This window comes from Acanthaster planci, linkage group LG03 (genome assembly GCF_054643075.1).
Source record: "Acanthaster planci isolate LZ-2023a linkage group LG03, COTS_SCS, whole genome shotgun sequence".
Lineage (NCBI taxonomy): Eukaryota > Metazoa > Echinodermata > Asteroidea > Valvatida > Acanthasteridae > Acanthaster > Acanthaster planci.
Window position 1 is genome coordinate 10,017,775 of NC_141779.1, and position 18,037 is coordinate 10,035,811.

Below are 18,037 nucleotides of genomic sequence, written 5' to 3' on the forward strand. Positions count from 1 at the left end.
AGGCGGCTGATGCCTGGGGACATCGGTGTCTCTGGGGCCGGAATTCTCTGAGGGTTGGTTGAGAGATTGTCGGGTTTCCTTGCAGGCATGTTGGGAGTGCGATGGCATCCTGCTTACTGTACTTTGCATCAACCATGCGCATGAAATCTGAGCAGAAAGTGAATAACTCTTTCACATCACTTCAAATCTTGGGCAGTTTGGGCTTCTCCAATTTGAGGCTCCAAGACTTTTACTGACTGGAACTGATCGGCCTTCTCTCTGGGTTAGCAATATGTCTCAGGATTAGCAGTGTGTGGCTCAGGGTTAGCAGACTCGCCAGTCAGAGTGGGGATCAGTTGCGGCGTTTGCCTCAAGGTTGGAAGATTGTTCAACCTCTGTATGTGGACTGGTTGCACAACTTTGCTGACACTGTTCTAGCCAAGTTTCTTCATTGTTGATTTCCTTGTCATCATCGATGTAATGGGTGTACAGTTCATGCTTCTACAGCAGATCATCATAGCCATGCTCAATTTTTAGAAGTAAATCTCTTACCTCATCAGTAGCCAAAGGACTGCCTTCTATCAGGATGTGCAAGGCCTTTCCACTGCGTGTTAGTGCTGCCTTGGCATTTCGGCGTGTCTTCTTTGCTTCCTAGGCTTGTTGCTTTGCCTGTTCCATGATGCATACACTTTGTCAGGTCCTGTAGTTAGCACTGAAGAAATCAAGTGTTGTGGATATTCAGGAGTGCAGCAGCTCGGACTCAGAGAAGTGTTGCTTATCGTATATGGCTTATTCAGCCGTGATTATTTGATCTGAAAAGTACACAAACAACTAATGACTGTTAAGTGCTTGCAAAATAACTACAATTCCAAACAAGGTTTAAAGGCAGCAAATTATATTTAGCAAAATCGCGTCCAAACTGGCTTGCATACATTGACTCCTCTCAATGGCTTGTAAAACTAACATGCTCCGGTGAATTTATCAGTTCTCCAAATGTGATTGATTCTTGACAAATTAATATTTTCTACATGGAAATTATGCCAGATTTCGAAAATAGACCAGGTTTAGTAACATCACTAAATGAATCATGCTACCAGATTAAAGAAATCTACTTTAACTTTCGATCCTCTGTGAGTTTGTTTCAAGGTACATTACAAGCACTACAAACAACGACTTGATCTAACATTAAGTATCAGGCAATATTTCTTCTTTAAATTCTCAAGGAATTCTTTCAATCAACTCTTAAATTTATGCAAACTTTAAGTTTTTAATCTGTAAAACCTGGTCACATTTCAGACAAAACTTTCTGATAGAAAAACATAAGTAAATATATCTGACAAGCATGGTGTGGCTGTTTCTTTTAGAAACTACTGAGGGCGCTCTTCAGGTTCTTATTCGGACCACTGAAACAGCGGTATTAATGTACTCAGACCCGTCACATTGAATTTCTGATGCACAAATGATCTATATTAATCACCCAAATATCAGCATCATCCAGCCAACTATGCCAGTATAATGTTTCTCATTTCAAGCTACAACAATCAAATAATTATTTTTATTTTAAAAGAAGACATCAAACCCCAACACCTTGTTAATTAAAACTCCAACGTCAAAATTACAGTACAAGCAGAAATGAATGAAAACCAAACAATTATTCAGAACAGCAAAATGTACAATCATGCGTCAACTATAAGCAATCACCCATTAATCAAAATAAAGCAAAAGAGGGCAAAGCATGCAACCATTGACAAGCCCAAAGAAATGCACATGCCCAAAGCAGAAGCGGGCAAAGCAAAAGATAAACAAGCCAACTTAAGTTGCATGCAAAATAGGATAAAGTTAACATACTGGTATGAAAATAAAAATGCACGGGTGCCCCACTGACAGGAACATATTGGAAAGGGAGTGCGGAGTCACCCGCCAAGATGTGTCAAACTAGGGAAAAAGAAACATCTATCAAGGTAGCGGTAGCATAGACATGCAACCAGCCTTCCAGCCTGTCAGCCAACTCACTGGCAGTCGACTCCTCTAGTACGACTTCGCAGACCAACGGCGGAGACTCCACTCAGGATCCCAACCCTACCCAAGCCAGTCGAGAACCCCGGGCCAACACGAACAACGCCCTTATATAACATAACTTCAACATACCAGAAATCAATGAAGCAGTTAACAATGAAGCCAAATACAAATGTAAGTATGTGGGTAAGAGTCTGGCGCATTGCAATACAAACGGCTCTACATTCCGAAAATTCTATCCGTAACAACATTAATGGAGAGAATTATGTCTTTTTTTCATAAACTGATTTTTCTTTCACTTCACAGTACATTTTCATGTTTATCATTCCTGATTGAAGCTGTCATGAAAAAAGTCCGAAAATGTCTTAATCAATTTGGAAAATGCATTTATTTGCAATTGTATTGATAAGTAATTATTTTCAATCTGAATGCAGAAGACATTAAATTTTACCTGTTTAGAAAAATCTACACTAGAACAAATAAAAAAGAACTTAATTTTTAAAAAATGTGACTACATGTTCTACTTCATTTGTTAGGCAAGGAACATTTCCCTCGCAAATTAATAAGTAAAAATACCACTGCTTACATTTGCTTCAATGAATAAAGCTGAAGCTATATATCAGTATTTAAGAAATGAATGTTAGGAAAAAGTACTCCTAGTTTTTTTGAATGGAAAACTAACTAAGTTTTATATTTTATACTTTTAGACAGCAAGAGAACATAATTGATTAATCAAGACACTGACTTTATGTCATTAAAACTGCTTTAAATCTAAGGCTGAAAATGTCACATTTTTATCTTCATGGATGGTGGTCATGGACGTGATGTCTTTGTATGAGGAATTCAGTTTAAGGTTGGCGGGGTGTGACCTGCAGATGAATGCCATTTCTGCCTCGCAGAACCAGCGCATTGATTCGCTGCACTGGGATGGTCTCATCGACGGACAGGTGAAAGTTGTGAAGGACTGTGGCAGATATGATCTTCAATTCATTCATGGCAAAGTGCTGACCGATACAATTCCTGGCAGGAAATGAAAAAAACATGTAAAGGATCAGGATTGAGAGAAGAGGATAACCTATTAGTCATCCAAGCCGGAACAGGGTTGAGTTATTAAACCAAAGAGACAGAATCTACAAAAATTTCATTTAATTTGAGTATTTTGTGTTCTCGGGAAGAACATTTTGGTGCAACATATTAATATCAACACATTGTGGACAATTTAAATCATAATTATTAGGTTGGTGATAAAGTGTGAATCATGTCCATGTACTAAGGCTGTGTTGATTGAGTATTTCATACAAGTAGAAATTTGAATCCCAGACCACAAATCCTGGTAGGTGTGCATAAAATAAATACATGTACACAAATATTAAAAAAAAATTCTCATAAATGAAGGGAAAGAGAAATGTTGTGTGGACTCATACATGTCCAAACAGGGTTTCCCCCTAAAAAAAAGTTTCAGAGGCATTTGGGGGTTAGGATTACCTGTTGTAAAATGATGAGGAACAATCCATGCAATCATTAAAAATTCCAGCTTGAAATGGTTATCACAGTGGGAGAAAAAGGAGCATTTTCCCTGAGTTTACCAACACCACAAGAATAAAAGAATGTCCACATTAATAAACACCCAAGTAGTGCAACAAGTGTTTGAACTACCTCCCTGTAACTGGTACAGGAAATCATGACTGGATTTAATACATGTCCTCCAGTATGAACAAGTCAGATGAGAGTGTGTAAGCCAATGTAATTGGGCATGGTGGACAGTCCTCTCTCACCTTGGTCCGGCCGCAAAGGGCACATATGCAAAGGGAGGAATGTTCTTGGCCCGCTCTGGTGAAAACCTCTCTGGGTCAAAGGTCTCGGGGTCATCCCACACATGCGGGTTATTGTGTAGATCACTAATTACGATGGTTATAGTGGTTCCTGAAAGGTCATGATTAGAAGAAACATATAAATCTAGACAGACCCATTATTGAAAATTATTCAAATGTAATCTTAAAATCATCATTGACCCTTAATTGACAACAAAACAAACTGAAATTTGACAAGGCAAGCAAATTACAACAGAGTTCACATCTGAGACATTTCTAACTAATCCTCCTTGTCAAAATGTTTTCTATTATTCTCCCAGGCTACTCAAATTTCCAGCAAGGTGAATTTAATACCCAACTGGCACATTCTCTACATCAGCACTTAGCTGCAATATGAATTGGTCCTATGGATTTGCATATTTTGTTTGTCATTGCACATGAAAGAGTAAATGCAGTGCTTCATTTTGATGCATCAGTCGGTTTAATTTGTTGTCAAGATGAGACCAACACTGCAGACATTTCCAAGTTCAACATGGGCAAGCCTACAGGAATGGGAGAAACTGTGGGTACTGCTAACACTCACCTTTCGGCAACGTCCTGCCATCAGGAAAGGTCAAAGGTCGGGTCAATGTTCGCATGATCTTGGGGACGGGAGAATGTACACGCAGGCTCTCCTTCAGACACTTGGTCAGGTAGGGCATATTACTGAGATCATCCCTAGAAAACAAAAAAAATCAAGCACTTCTGTTTTTCCGAAAAAATTAATCATTTCTTCTTTTCCATGCAATTATACAAAAATTCCACTTAATTGGCTGGTGTTGGCAGGGGGCACTGAAATGTAATAAAACTGAAAAAACTTCCTTGTTTGAATGTAAATTGTAGTTTAGGTTCCAGTCCCGTAATTTGGAACTAGTTCCTAATACTAACAGTCAACTGCTCAGGTTTCCAGTTCAGAGGCAAAGTCCCAACTGTAACCATCTACAAGAAGGGTATTGTCTTATCCCCTTTAAATATCATTGAAATAACGATTGTTTATGTGTGCAATTCATGGACCATTGCTGTTGTAGATGTCTACAGATTAATTGCACATGAGCACAGTGGTCATTATTTGTTTATTGTAACTGATGAAAACTCTATGAATATGCTCATGCTCAGTTTACACATCAGAGATGACTTGAGAAGTTGAGAGAGTCAGCTGGAAAAAGAATACTCTGACCTGTTCCACTATGGCAGCTTTCAGTTGTTAATTTTATTTGTTTATTAGTCATACACCAGAAATCAGAACAATGACATAGTAACTGCACAATGGGATGAAATAAATGTACTATTCATGAGGTGAGGTTGAGTCGAACATTCAGCATATCACTAAATTTCTCCCCCACATCCTGGTGATACTTACCCCTGCCCAGCCTACATATGCAAAATTCCCATTTGCCTATTACAATTCGCTGAGAAGACTTGATTATGCATACTGCCCCTTGACCCTCCACAATGCACTGTGACCCTGCCACCATGTTCGTCCTTCTTTTTGAAGCGGAGAAAACCCGCAGAGCCGAAGTGGGGAAGGACGGGCGGGAGTAGCAGGGGCAGGGGTAATTATCACTAGGAGACCCGACACACACTAATGTGGGGGAGGAGTCTCCTGTGTTCACATACCCCTGCCCAGCCTACATATACAGAGTGGCACTGTACCCTGGAGATGGGTCGGCAACAGGAGTGCAGTTACTAAAAGAACATAGGTGGGCATCACTCAAGTGAACACTCACCAGAAGAAAGAAATGTCTATGATGAAGTATTCACCGTCCAGCCAGGGACAGTGCTGGGCATTGTCCGGACTGCTGAGCACAAGGTTGCTGAGCCACGGGCTGTTTCGCTCTGCGGAACATCCGTCAGATAGCACTCAGTAAAGGTGGAGGGGGATCTCCAGCAAGCCCCCTAGCAGATTTCCGCTGGAGGAACTCCTTTGAAGTATGACCAGGATGCGGAAGCAGCCCAAACACAGAGGGCCCTGATGTGAGATCAGGTTGTCTCATCATGTTGTACCCGCCAGTCTTGGTTGGCAAAGATAATGGCCGAGACGGTCCATTGGGCATTTGTGTCCTCTGACGCTGGATGCAAGGGTTTTGTCGTAGTGATTAAGAGCCGGAAACTCAGCGATGCTTGGTCCTGGCAAGGTACCAGTTGAGAGTGCGACCCGGACTATATCTTTCAGAGCTATCTCCCGAAAGTTAGAATATGTCAGGAACGAATATGTCAGGAGGCCGGAAGGTACGCGTCTTGTTTTTTGTCGAAAACTCAATGGCTTTCATAAGGCGAACCCCATGCAGCTCCCAGCGGATGTGACCTTTGGCAATCTCTAGAGTATGCAGTTCGCTATCGCGTCTGCTGAGATGGAGATCTGATGTAGCAGAAAGCGGCTTGAAGGGAGACCGGCGAGAAAGTGTAAAACACTTCCAAGATCCTAGGATAGAATGAGGCATTTGACATGAGGACGCTTGACAAACATTCCTCGAAGAAAATGGTGAATGGCAGCATTATCAGAGACCGTCGATCCATCGCTGAAGCCTGAATGAATGGCTGCCAAGGCCGACCGGTAGTTGCAGATGGTGGCAATCTGGAGGCCTGAGTGGAACAGATACATGAAAAAAGTCACGGAACTCACAGGAGCTTCAGTCGGAGAAACATCATGGTCGTCACACCATCTAGTAAAATGTTGTAGTCGGCTGTTGTAGATTTTGCGAGTGGACAGTCGTCGATCCCAGGCCACCATGGACGCAGCGTCCGCAGAAAGGCTCTGAACGATCATTGGACAACGTCCAGCATATCAAGTGCAGACCCCCGGTGTTGGATGGAGGACCCCTGACTTGGGTTGACAAAAAATGTCCTCCCTGGGCAGAAGCACCAGCGGCAGTTGTACCAGGAGTCTTGTCAGTCTTGGAAACCACAGCTGGCAAGGCCAGAACGGGGCGATGAGGAGGACCCGACATGGCTCTCGTTCTATCTTGGACAGGACATGCAGGATATTGAAGGAAACGCATACGCCAGAAAGCCCGACCAGTCGAACTGTAGGGCACCTGTCTCCCATGTCCGTGGGTGAGGGAACCTGGAGCAGAACTTCGGAAGATGGGTTTTGTCGGTGGTAGTGAAGAGGTCAATATGGGGACGCTCGATCTTGAGGTACGAAGGGGAGGCCAGCCAAGGGTGCTCAGTGATGGTCCGACACTGCAGGTGATTGCGTAGGAAGGTCAGCCCACATGTAAATGGAAGCTGAGGTATTCATATGAGAAAGGATAGTGAGCGCTGTTACACTGTACTATGTTCAATGTGGCCATATGTATCCTGAAGTTGGAGGACTACGGCCATATCATTACATACACTGGGAATTAAGATCATTCCGTATGCATTGCAAGAATAGAGAAACTGCAGGTAAGGAGCTTTCAAAGATGGAAGACCGCTTCTAAGCATTAAAACATTTCCATTTACTCGCTGGAATAGAGATCGCGAGTGGATAAACAATGAAATCAACAAATACTTGCCAATTCTGCCTTTCTGTTTCGATTACAGAGGGCCCAGTCAGAAAAGGCAACCTTGGCATACCGTTAACAACAGTGCGCACGGACAGTAGGCACACTTTTGTGAGACCTCGTAACAATTACAGTATATAAACTTTGGACACACCCACTGCGGAAGAACTCCTGTCTGGAAGGCAATGTGGGGCGTAGTAGGCCGAGCGGGAGAATGTATGGAGAATCGGGAATTATTAGACAGCAAGCATGTAGTAAATTCGGAAAATTAGGATGGTCAAGGCGTGGACACTGAATTGAATGGCGTGATCATCGGGGGGGGGGCCTGTTCGGAGATCATGGTTGATTTTTACACGCCTGAGTGCCTCCAATGACGAAGTTTCAGACATCGGAGGGCTCGACGGGTCTACAGGTAGGGCGATGACATCTACTGCAGGCATTGATGAACAGAAGACCTATGGACAGATTAAAACATCCACGGTAGGAAGATTGCATCACGTTTTATTCACCGGGACAGCTCCATAAAGAGGTGAAGCGATTTCTCTATTCCCCACCTAGCTGACCCATAGCACGGGAGTCTCGGGTGCTAGCCGGCGGTTTGATGCGTAGTGTAGCGATAGGCCTATGAGCAAATGTTCAAGCCACGGTCAGAGTTTAGTATGCGTGACCCAGACTCACAATCACCAGGGGCTCCACGAGCAAATGACGTAAGGCGGCCCAGTAGAGTGTACATGTAGTTCCTGCACGCCTGGATGCCCCAAAAACTGGACAGATCAAGGCAGAGGCGTAGGGGCGGAGCTAAACGTGAGTGTAAGTAGAACCCGGTTAAGTTGAAGAATTATTACAATTATTACTATTGAATGAATTTCAGGAGTCACCTCAAATCTTGTCCGGGAAAAGTTGAAAATAAGCTGGGGAAGAGTGTTGCGGTGGAATGTTGAAGGCTGCTGAAAATTTCCCCACAATCTCCAAGAAATGAAGCTATCAGTATTTGTATACACATTCTCCCCCCACTCTGCGGTTTTGGCCAGGCAGGCCACTCAAGGACACCTGTGGTTTTGATGACAGAAGAGCCACAGGTAAAGGACTGCACTCCTTTCACAGAGCTTTTTGAAATTTCTCTAACTGTATCATTTAGAATAAATATACGTTGACCCTTTCATAAAATACAAAGCTTCTTCAGTTTTTTTTTCTCCTGCACTCAAAATTCCTCCACAACTTCCCCTCAATAATTCGCTCTCCCTACAATTACTGCAACTTGTCCCAGATGAGATTTGAGATGACTCCTAAGTGCAAATTCAATTAAAAAATACATGTGTAAACGGGCACCATCGTGTATTAGACAGACCGACGGGGAAGGATGTGAAGCCGGAGATGAAAGTGGATCTGAAGTCAGAAGCGGAGTCAGTTACAAATCCGGGTGAGAATCCAGAAGGAGATCCTCACATAGGGCATCTGGACCTGGGGCAGTCGCCGGAGGAGTAAAGAGATTGACTTAAGGTGGCTGGCCAAAGTGGAAAGCGTCTCCAAGAGAGCAGACTGCCGTCATCAAACCCAATGAAGAAATATCTTGCCTTGGAGTAGAGCAGGATTTCTTGCATTTACGCCTCTTATGTGCGGTGATCCGGTCGTAGAACCCGAAGGAAGAACCTCAAAACCTGAAACATCAGCAGCATGGCTGGAATGCAGGTCGTGATAGGTCAAAGCGCACTGAGCCGCCGGGGAGCAAAGACGGAAACACCCTCAGCAGATAGCCCTAGCTAGTAGGCGGGAGCCGCAGTGTTGAGTAGCTTTCGAGAACTATGGCGATATTGCAGTTCTGTAGCATGAAAAGTGGTCGGTGAAGACCCACAAAGTTAGGTGGTGCCTCTGAATGGGCTGCCTCCCGAAGACAATGGGCCATCAGCCTGAGGCAATGTAACTTCCAAGTGATGCCTAAGTGAACTGCTGAGAAGTTCCTCTGACAGCTGTAGTTCATGGCCTGTGATGATCGTTGTAGCTGGCCCAGGAGGCATGGGGCATTCCCGGTGTGTAGGCTGGTGAGGCATACAATGAATACACAACTTCCACGGTAGGCGATGGTAGTAGGGAGACCGCCAGAGGACTTTAGAGCACGGGAACTGGGGGTGAATGTCAAATGCCAAGACCCGGCTAACGGGGGAGTAAGTTTACTCACCCCAATTGCTGTGCCAACGGACAGAGCCACCATGATCCGGGACATGATCTGGAGCCGGGTCCGCCAGACTTTTCAGCGAATTGTAATGGGAAATTTGCTCATGTAGGCTGGGCAGGGGTATTCGAACGCAAGAGACCACATTTTTCTGCTGCATAAAATGGAGAACATTCATGATTTGTTTCATGAAGTGTTTGAGTAAATCCTGTTTGCATAAAAGTTGCCATTTTATTTTCTAGGCTTGGTGTAAAAGAGCGCCAGAAAGTTTTCCTGCACTCCAAGCCAGGACTAAATTTTGTCTGAGTGAAGAGCTGTTACTGCACTTTTCCCTGTGCACACATGGTAAATGATTCATTGCCCACGAAGAGCCCATCACATGTTTGCACTGGACTTTTTTCTTGATGGTTATACTGAGCCAACGGTAAAAAAAAGGATCAAATATGCACTTGGACTTTCGACACGGGAACCTTTTACCGAGACCATGAGAGAAGTAACCTAGCTGTCAGTGCAATGACTTACGACTTATGCACAACCTTTTTCCATTTATTTCCATGATTAGACAAAATGCTACCATCCTCGTCATCTGGAAATGGTGCACGGCATTACACCAGTTAATCTTCCAACTGCATCAATAATTTCTCCCATGACTTGGACAAAAAGAGGAACAAATTTACTGGAAATATTCACCACATACCACACAGGTGAAGCGTGCAAAGCGCATGCACAATTTCCCTGTATGAAGCATGCAGTTGTAGGATTGGATGTACATGTACACCCTACTGGGCCACTTTCCCATGCTTTTACTGACTTGTGCTGTCGGCACCAGACTTTCCATCTAAGGAAAGGTGACTCAGGAACTTTTCCTAGGCAGATGTTAGCTGGTAACATGGCTCAGTAAAAGTAACCAAGAGGTAAACCTCATGGGATGTCCACACTGGACTTTAAGAGAGAAAACTAACCATTTTCTTGGCAAGATGGACCAAAAACAGTCCAGTGCATACAGGGCTATAGTTAATGAAGTACATTTAACAGTCAATCCAGGACTGTGCATAACGACACTGAATAACTGAAGTAGTGTCTGATGCAGTCTTAACAGAGAAGTGTCCTCAGCAAAATTGTCAAAGAGTATTTACAGTGCGTGTCGCGCAAAAAGATCCACTGACTTAAAAAGAAACACAGCAAATTCTACCAAACAGCAGTATACCAAGCAAGGGAAAAGAGCATATGATCAATGATGTGGATAAAAATTAAGAGGTGATGATTTTACTAACAGCAATGGGAACAACAAATTTAGTGATTGGAATAGAGCAAAATAAAGGAAAACTTGATGTTCTATACGATCCACATAAATACAGTCAAATAAACATCTAAACAGGTTGGTAAAATCTGCACTTAAGTAGCCTAGTGGGCTACCCATGGCGGAAGGCCTGGTCAATGGCACTTGACTGACAAACCCTCCATTCAGATGACTGGCATTTATTCAGGTGTTGTTCAAATCAACATATTCTTGTCAAACTCAGCCAAGCTTTACTCACCATTCCAGCCGGTCATCTTCTCTGTCTACTAAGAGGTCATCGATTTCCTCTTGGCACTTCTGCTGGAATTCTGGCAGCCGGGCCATGTCGTACAGGAACCAAGACAAGCCTGATGCTGTCGTGTCGTGCCCTTCAAACATGAATGTGTCCACTTCATCATAGATTTCCTGGTCAGTTAGTCCTTGACCGTCACTGTCCTTGTGGAAGAAAATATTGTGTCCTGCCAACTTGTTCAAAACAACTGCCAAACCAATTTGCTCCGTGTGAGAACAAGAGATGGGATGCTTCAAAGGGCAAAAAAGGTCCTTTCAAGGGAACTCATTGCATGCGTGTTCCTATGTGTAGCCAATTTCTGTTGAACTGAATGGTCTGTGTGTATGCACCATACAAGTGAACAATCACAGTTGGATATTACTTTCCACCAGCCTGTCTTCTTCTGCACTTGTGAGGGAGTGCTTAACATTGGGGCAGATAAAGAAACTGGCCAGGTGTTTACAAGATAATAATTACAGCAGTACAGAAATTTACTGGAGAAGAAAGATCAAAGGAGTGGGAGAAGAACTTAAGTTTCTTAGTCCACACAGACAATGCCAATCAAGAACTTACTGCAGCATACCAGTAATTAATGTTACGCCAGCTTGAACACGTTCTGTGTGAGTGAGCTGGCATATGGCTGCACCAATTGGATTGACTTCACGTGTCTATCAATGGACCCAAATGAATTACCAGATATTATATATCTTTCATGCACTCTTGGAATACAGGATGGGCTTATTACGGGAAAAAGATGTCTGGGCTGCTACTGCTGTGCTAGCTTGGAAAGCTGCACTAATGACCAAAACCTGACGACCCAAGACTGTGTGAGTTTGCAGCGTAGGCCCCCTACAGCATGTTGAGGGTTGAAGCCAAGGCAGGTGGACTATAAGTGGCTGTCTGTAATAACTGCTATGAAAGTAATAATGGCAGGTGTCAGTCTTAAGAGGCACAAGATTTTAGCTTCAAGTTCCTTCCCCTTGGTTCTGCATCTGTCACCTTCTTTACAAAATGGGGCCATTCAGCACCAATCCCGTATCCCATCCCAAAAGAACTGTCTTGCTTACTTTAGCGCAAAGCAGAATGTCCAAGAAGTCGATGTATTTCCTGTGTCTTGTTTGCCCCTTGGCAGCCTCTTCTTTCAGTGCATTCTTTCGCTTCTGGATGATATCCCTTGAGTAGTTATGGACTGTATTGCAGGCTTTGCGGAAGCGTCGCCCACTGGGACTCCACTCGAAGATTGTGTCAATGTGGAAAGGAAGGGAATGAAAACGTTCCATAGCCAGGATGGAGATGTCATAGATGCCCTTGATGTAGGGGTGATTTTCAACCCTGAAACATTAAACACAACAAAAGGTTTCAGGTGACAAGGGGGCACTAAACCTCACCCTGTGGCCCAGGTTTGGATTCTGACCCAGGCAAAAACAATTTTTCAGTCATTGTCTATGTCACACAGCACCGATTGTGCCATTGCACTTCAGAGAGATCTCTTCAAATGCACAGAAAATATGGAGCAGCTGTTGGCACTGACTGCCTCATTGTGTTCTGGGGATAATATTTTTGCTGCTTGTCTGTTCAAGACCACTTACGTTTGGCAGTTGGTCTCCACACTGAATATACACCTGAGGAGGCTGTCCAATGTCAGCAGGCTCATGTTACTGAACATCTCCATTGAAGTCTTCTTACCACCACAGGCTGCTTTCCACTTCTCCTGTGTTCATCAAAGCCAAAGGGAAAAAATAGTTGAGAAGACACCAAGTTGATATTAATCTTACCAGGCACAAAAAAAACCTTGCATGTTTTGACTGTTTTGCATACAAAATGTAAATGTGTGCATGCTGTTAAGGAGTGGCATTATACGGCCACCGTATCCCTGTTGTATGCTGTTGTTATTGGCCAGTAATAAACCACATCAGTTCCGTGAATGCTATTGTCATGCTGTCTTTAGAACATGGTGTCAGAAATTAGCTGAATCTAGCACCACTGCCACAAAAGCCATGCCAACTTCTTGGCAGTTTTGACGAGCGGATCATCAGACATCCATCTGTAGTACAGACCGATTCTATCACACACGGTAGGCTGTGTCAGTGACCGATAAAAAACACTTCGCATGTAGCATTCACTATTATTGTGAACGTGCATTGCACTGTACACGTGTGTCTAATAGACTGTGCATGTACATTGCATGCATGCTGAATTTCCGGCCTAAACAAGGAGTGTCTCGCTGGAAATTACAGAGGCCTGTAGTGGGCTCCTAACAGTCCATTGTACTCACACTACATGCTACCCATGGCGTACTCGCTCATTCCCCCACCCGCCAAAATGGACATGAAAGGAGACCAGGTCTCCAACTGGCAGTTCTTCAAAGCAAGTTGGCAGAACTATTTGGTAGCCACAGAACTGGATAAGAAAGATTCGTCCATCCAAGTGGCCACCTTATTGATCATCATGGGAAAGGAGTGCTATGAAGTGTATCAAAATCTCCCACTGACCAGCAGAGAAAGTCACCACAACAAATCCTGATCAGCCTTGGAGCCCATGCAGAGAATCAAGAAGGCAACATCCACTGACCAAGTCCTACAAACACTGATGCAGGTCATCCAAGTATGGTGGCCAGGGGACAAGGCTCAAGTTCCCTTGTGCATCAGAGAGTACTGGCCATACAGAGATGAACTGGCAACACAAAATGGACTCATCTTTCGAGGAGCCTGTATAATAATACCAACAGCCCTGCGTACAGACATGACAGCCAGAGCACATACATTTCACATGGGAGTCCAGTACACAGCCAACATGGCATGAGACATAATGAACTGGCGTCAGTCATATGCACACAGAACTGGTGGACGCTATCCAACGATGTGCCATCTGCCAGGAGTCCCAATCCCTGGCAGCTCTCCAGAAGGAACCCCTCTTGACATACCCAGTTGCAAGTGACTGCTTTGAAGTCAATGGACAAAACTACTGTGTTCTAGTAGACCTGTACTCAGACTTCATCGGCATGCGCATCCTTGAAGATATGACTTCCACATCACTAATCAAGGAACTGAAGCCAGCGTTTCCCACTAATGGCATTCCTTATACTCTAATCACTGAGGATAACAGTGACGTGTGGAAGGCTATCGTTGAGTAGAGGAACATCACTACACTGGAAATGTCTAATTCCCCAGTACAGCACTTAATGTCTCAACGAACACACTCGCTCATCCTTTGCAAGAACACACAATACAGACCCCGGTGCGTAGAGGCTGTGACCGAGCGAGTCGTGACCAAGAGACAGAAGGCCAAACTGTACCATGACTGCACAGCCAAAAGCCTTCCTGAGCTTGTTGTCGAACAGCCAGAACTCTCCATGGACACCAGTGACAATCAAAGCCAAAAATCGCCCCACAAAGTTACCTCCACAAAGTTGGTAGCAAATGTTACAGACGCAATTGCATACACCTTAGACTCAGTCGAGAGCACGCAAAAGCATCTACAACATCTGTCACATGTGTGAGTTGGTCTCAGCTTACAACACAACCAGCTAGCAGTGAGTCAGCCCGCCCAAGTGATTCCAGTCCAGTGGCCAAGGTACCAGATGTGTCTTTTTCTTCAACAGACAAATCTGCAGGACTGAACTCTAGCACTACTATTTCCAGATCTGGTCACATTTCCAGACCACCAAAAAGACTCACTGAATCGTAACTCTTATGTGAAGCTGCTCCTGAATAACACCCCAATGTTTAAGACCAAGACTTAAATTAGCAAGACTTCTTACCTGCAGTTTACGCTTCAAAATTGGTCGTGTTTAAGTTGTTACTCGAGTTTAAACTTTATCAAGTTCTTTTTAAGGTTTATGACCATTCTAAAAAAAATTAAAATAAACAACACTTAGTGTTGAAGCGTTCATAGTTTGTTGATTAATTCATGCTGGCTTAGTATTCATGACCACCACTGTAGCAGACCACAAACACAGTCTGGCATGATAATTCAGCAAGAACTTAGCAGCAATTGCTCCTCAACCTAAGGAAGGAGGATGTTATGGAGTGGCATTATGCGGCCACCGTATCCCTGTTGTACACCGTTGTTATGGGACGGTAATAAACCACTTTCAGTGAATGCTGTAGAGTCCTGCTGCCTTTAGAACACATGCCATATGACCCACAAATATCAAACCAGTGAAATGGCCAAAATATGAGGGTGGCACATTTACACCTCTGCTGGTGCAAAGTGATTGAATATGGTGGCCAGCTCACCACAAGTATGTTGCCAGACTGTTGAAAGATGTCCACATACGGCTTCAAAATGTCAAAGTGGAAGCCAGGTGTCAGCAAGCGTCTGTTCCTTGCCCATTTCTTCCCAGCTGATACAAGCAGCCCATCTCCAATCCAGGGACGTATAAAAGAGTATGTGAATTCCGCCTTTGGTTCTAAGATAAACAGAAAAAAAACAAAGCGATTCAAATATGAACACTGACGTTTTTTAAGAGCAAGGGTTCAGGTCTGTGCTCATTTCCAAAAATGAACACGTACAGAAGTGTTCAAATGAACAGACATAAGACATAAAGGTCATGACTTGATGACTTCCAAATCTGCCCATTCTGTATATCAAATGGTTAATTTGTCTAACAGTAATAGTTTAAGATGGGTTTACACTTGGCACTAAAGCAAACACGAACGTGAAATGGTGATGTCCCATCACACATGAATGCTGTATATTCCCCATGCTGGAGATGGTTCGTAATATCAAAATTGCTCAGCTTTTCAAACTCGCCAGATGTCTGACTCTGCCTTTCAAGGCAAAAATGATTTTGAAAGAGATCCATGGTTGCATCACTATTAAAGTGACACACATGTATACCTCTTCAACCTGTTGCACCAAGAACCAACGCATTCTATGTGTGAAAGTGCGAGCTTGATTTTTTAGTTTGTTGTGCCCAGAAATGACACATATTCAACTAATTTAGCCTGCCATCTGATGAAAAACATACAACCAACCTCCTGTGCTGAGGACAGCTTTGACCGTGTCAGGATGGTACACGCTAATGATTGGAGTGATAGGTCCAGCCCATGAGACCGATGCAGTGACACATTTCTTCACAACCTCCCTTTTCCACTCGAATTCCTTCTCATCACCAGTGAACTATGTGTGACAAATGACAACAGTTTACAAAACATAACAAACAACACTGCCAGTTCCATCTTTCACTGAGGTGGCATTATATATGTCTGATTTATGATTACTGGAACACAACTGAGGATGGAACGTAAGTTGTCACAAGGAGTAAATGAACTGTCATTTAAAATGTTGGTTGTGGCTTCTTGGGAACAAGAACTTTTCAGAGTAAGTCGAAGTTACTCAGCCTATCTTTTGCAATTTTATATCTTACACAAAGCTTGTCAATGGTAAACCCATTATAAAAATCATCCACACAAAACAGAATTCCAACAGTGGTCGTCCGTAATAATTGATGACATCATGTGCACTTTATGAATGATACGCAGGCACACCAACACTGCCGACAATACCTTGGAAAGACTGCCAAAGAGCCAGTGCCTTTCGGGGTCAGACGGAAATGCCGCAAGCTTTTTCTCCACCTTCCATTTATGGATGAAGAGGACCACCAAGGCCACAATGCTGGACGTGATGCAAAGTGTGGCAACCGTCGCACAGAGACTCACTAAGGATTCACTGAAGGCCATTGTTATACAGAAGTCGGCAGTCTCAACACAATACTGGTCTGCGTGAACCTGAAACAAGAATAGAAAATTGATTTCAGGCTGAGAAGCATTACCAAAAAGAAGCCCACTGCTGACAGCTTGACTATGACACTGTGGCTCTCAACAAATTCTTGACAATGCTTCTCCTAAGTACTGTCCACATACATGTACAATTTTTACAAGCATGGGTAAACACAATTAAATTCAGGTTTTTTACCTTCATCATGGTGTTTGACAGCATCACCTAATTCAATAGTACGAATCTCTTGGCCAAAATACTTATCTGTAAACAGCTCACAATGAATGGTTAGGCTACTTTTGTTTGTACAGAGTCTGTACAACCTCTATGACTACCGAATGCTCCCGCTACTTGAAATAACATTCGGAGCATTCACAAAGTCAACTTCCTAATCTGTGATAGCTAATTGCACCTTCCCAATGGAGGAATATTTGGAACTTGAGTGTGGAAACAGGGTGTTAAGTGAGGTTCATTTCAGAAAAAGTCAGACACCTACACTGTTTCCCAATGAAAGAAAATTAAAAAAGATGTTAGGATGCCAAATTATCCAAACATTTCCCTTCTACCTCGAACTTTGAGACTCAAAGACTTAGAAAATCATTCGCATAATTATCAATTCTAATGATGTTCAATCTGACAAGATTTCAAATAAAATTTGGAAAGCTCACTAATGTTCACTGATCCTGAAAAATTAAATAAAATTTGGAAAGTTCACTTATGTTCACTAATCCTGAAAAGTTACATATGAAACACATGCAGAAAAAGAATACCTACGTGTAGTGAATGAAGCTGCAACCAATCTGCTGCCAAAATGATAGAGTGCGTCAACACTGAGGAGCTGTGTTTTACTTGCTTCGTCTGAAGCACTGTCTGCACTCATATTTATACAACTATCAACTCCCAGGCCGCGACCTACGATCATGACTCTGGGCCAAGACAGAGAAAATTTGAGTTTACCGTCCACCGCCCACCGCCTGTATGCTTTCAAAGCCATTGCACCTGCCAAAGTTTATTAACAATTTTTGAATAAATAAGTAAAAATGTCTTTTGCAAAATGCTTTCAAAAGCTCTAAAAAATGGCCCAGCTACTTTTTACTGATCTTTCCACATATAACCATCTCCTACAGAACAAAAGTTAAAGTCTTTCATAGAGCAATCAGAGTGGTATGCCCCTTTAAAGGAGTAGTCTTTCATGGTTCATAATAAAAGGTACATGCCATTAACTAGGTAAAGTGTAACCCCGGG

At 43.3% G+C, this 18,037-nt stretch overlaps 1 protein-coding gene across 1 annotated transcript; it reads right to left on the reverse strand.

Moving 5' to 3' along the window:
* Positions 1-857: 857 nt before the first annotated feature.
* On the reverse strand, positions 858-17,717 carry LOC110986657 (ultra-long-chain fatty acid omega-hydroxylase-like). The gene is made up of 10 exons (XM_022248706.2): positions 17,567-17,717; positions 16,582-16,803; positions 16,051-16,195; positions 15,310-15,482; positions 12,661-12,782; positions 12,139-12,403; positions 11,039-11,235; positions 4,390-4,523; positions 3,771-3,918; positions 858-3,015 (listed from the first exon to the last, which is right to left on the reverse strand). Exons 2-10 carry the CDS (start codon positions 16,753-16,755, stop codon positions 2,844-2,846), a joined length of 1,530 nt encoding a protein of 509 aa, XP_022104398.2. The 5' UTR covers positions 16,756-16,803; positions 17,567-17,717; the 3' UTR covers positions 858-2,843.
* Between the last annotated feature and the right edge of the window lie 320 nt (positions 17,718-18,037).

Bases quoted from the DNA above. Each gene is read 5' to 3' on its own strand.
- LOC110986657 (XM_022248706.2), bottom strand. From the start codon at position 16,755: ATGGCCTTCAGTGAATCCTTAGTGAGTCTCTGTGCGACGGTTGCCACA. The intron at 12,783-15,309 runs GTGAGCTGGCCA...TGATGAACACAG, and splicing joins AGTCTGGCAACATACTTGTG to GAGAAGTGGAAAGCAGCCTG. The intron at 12,404-12,660 runs GTAAGTGGTCTT...TTAATGTTTCAG, and splicing joins GTGGAGACCAACTGCCAAAC to GGTTGAAAATCACCCCTACA.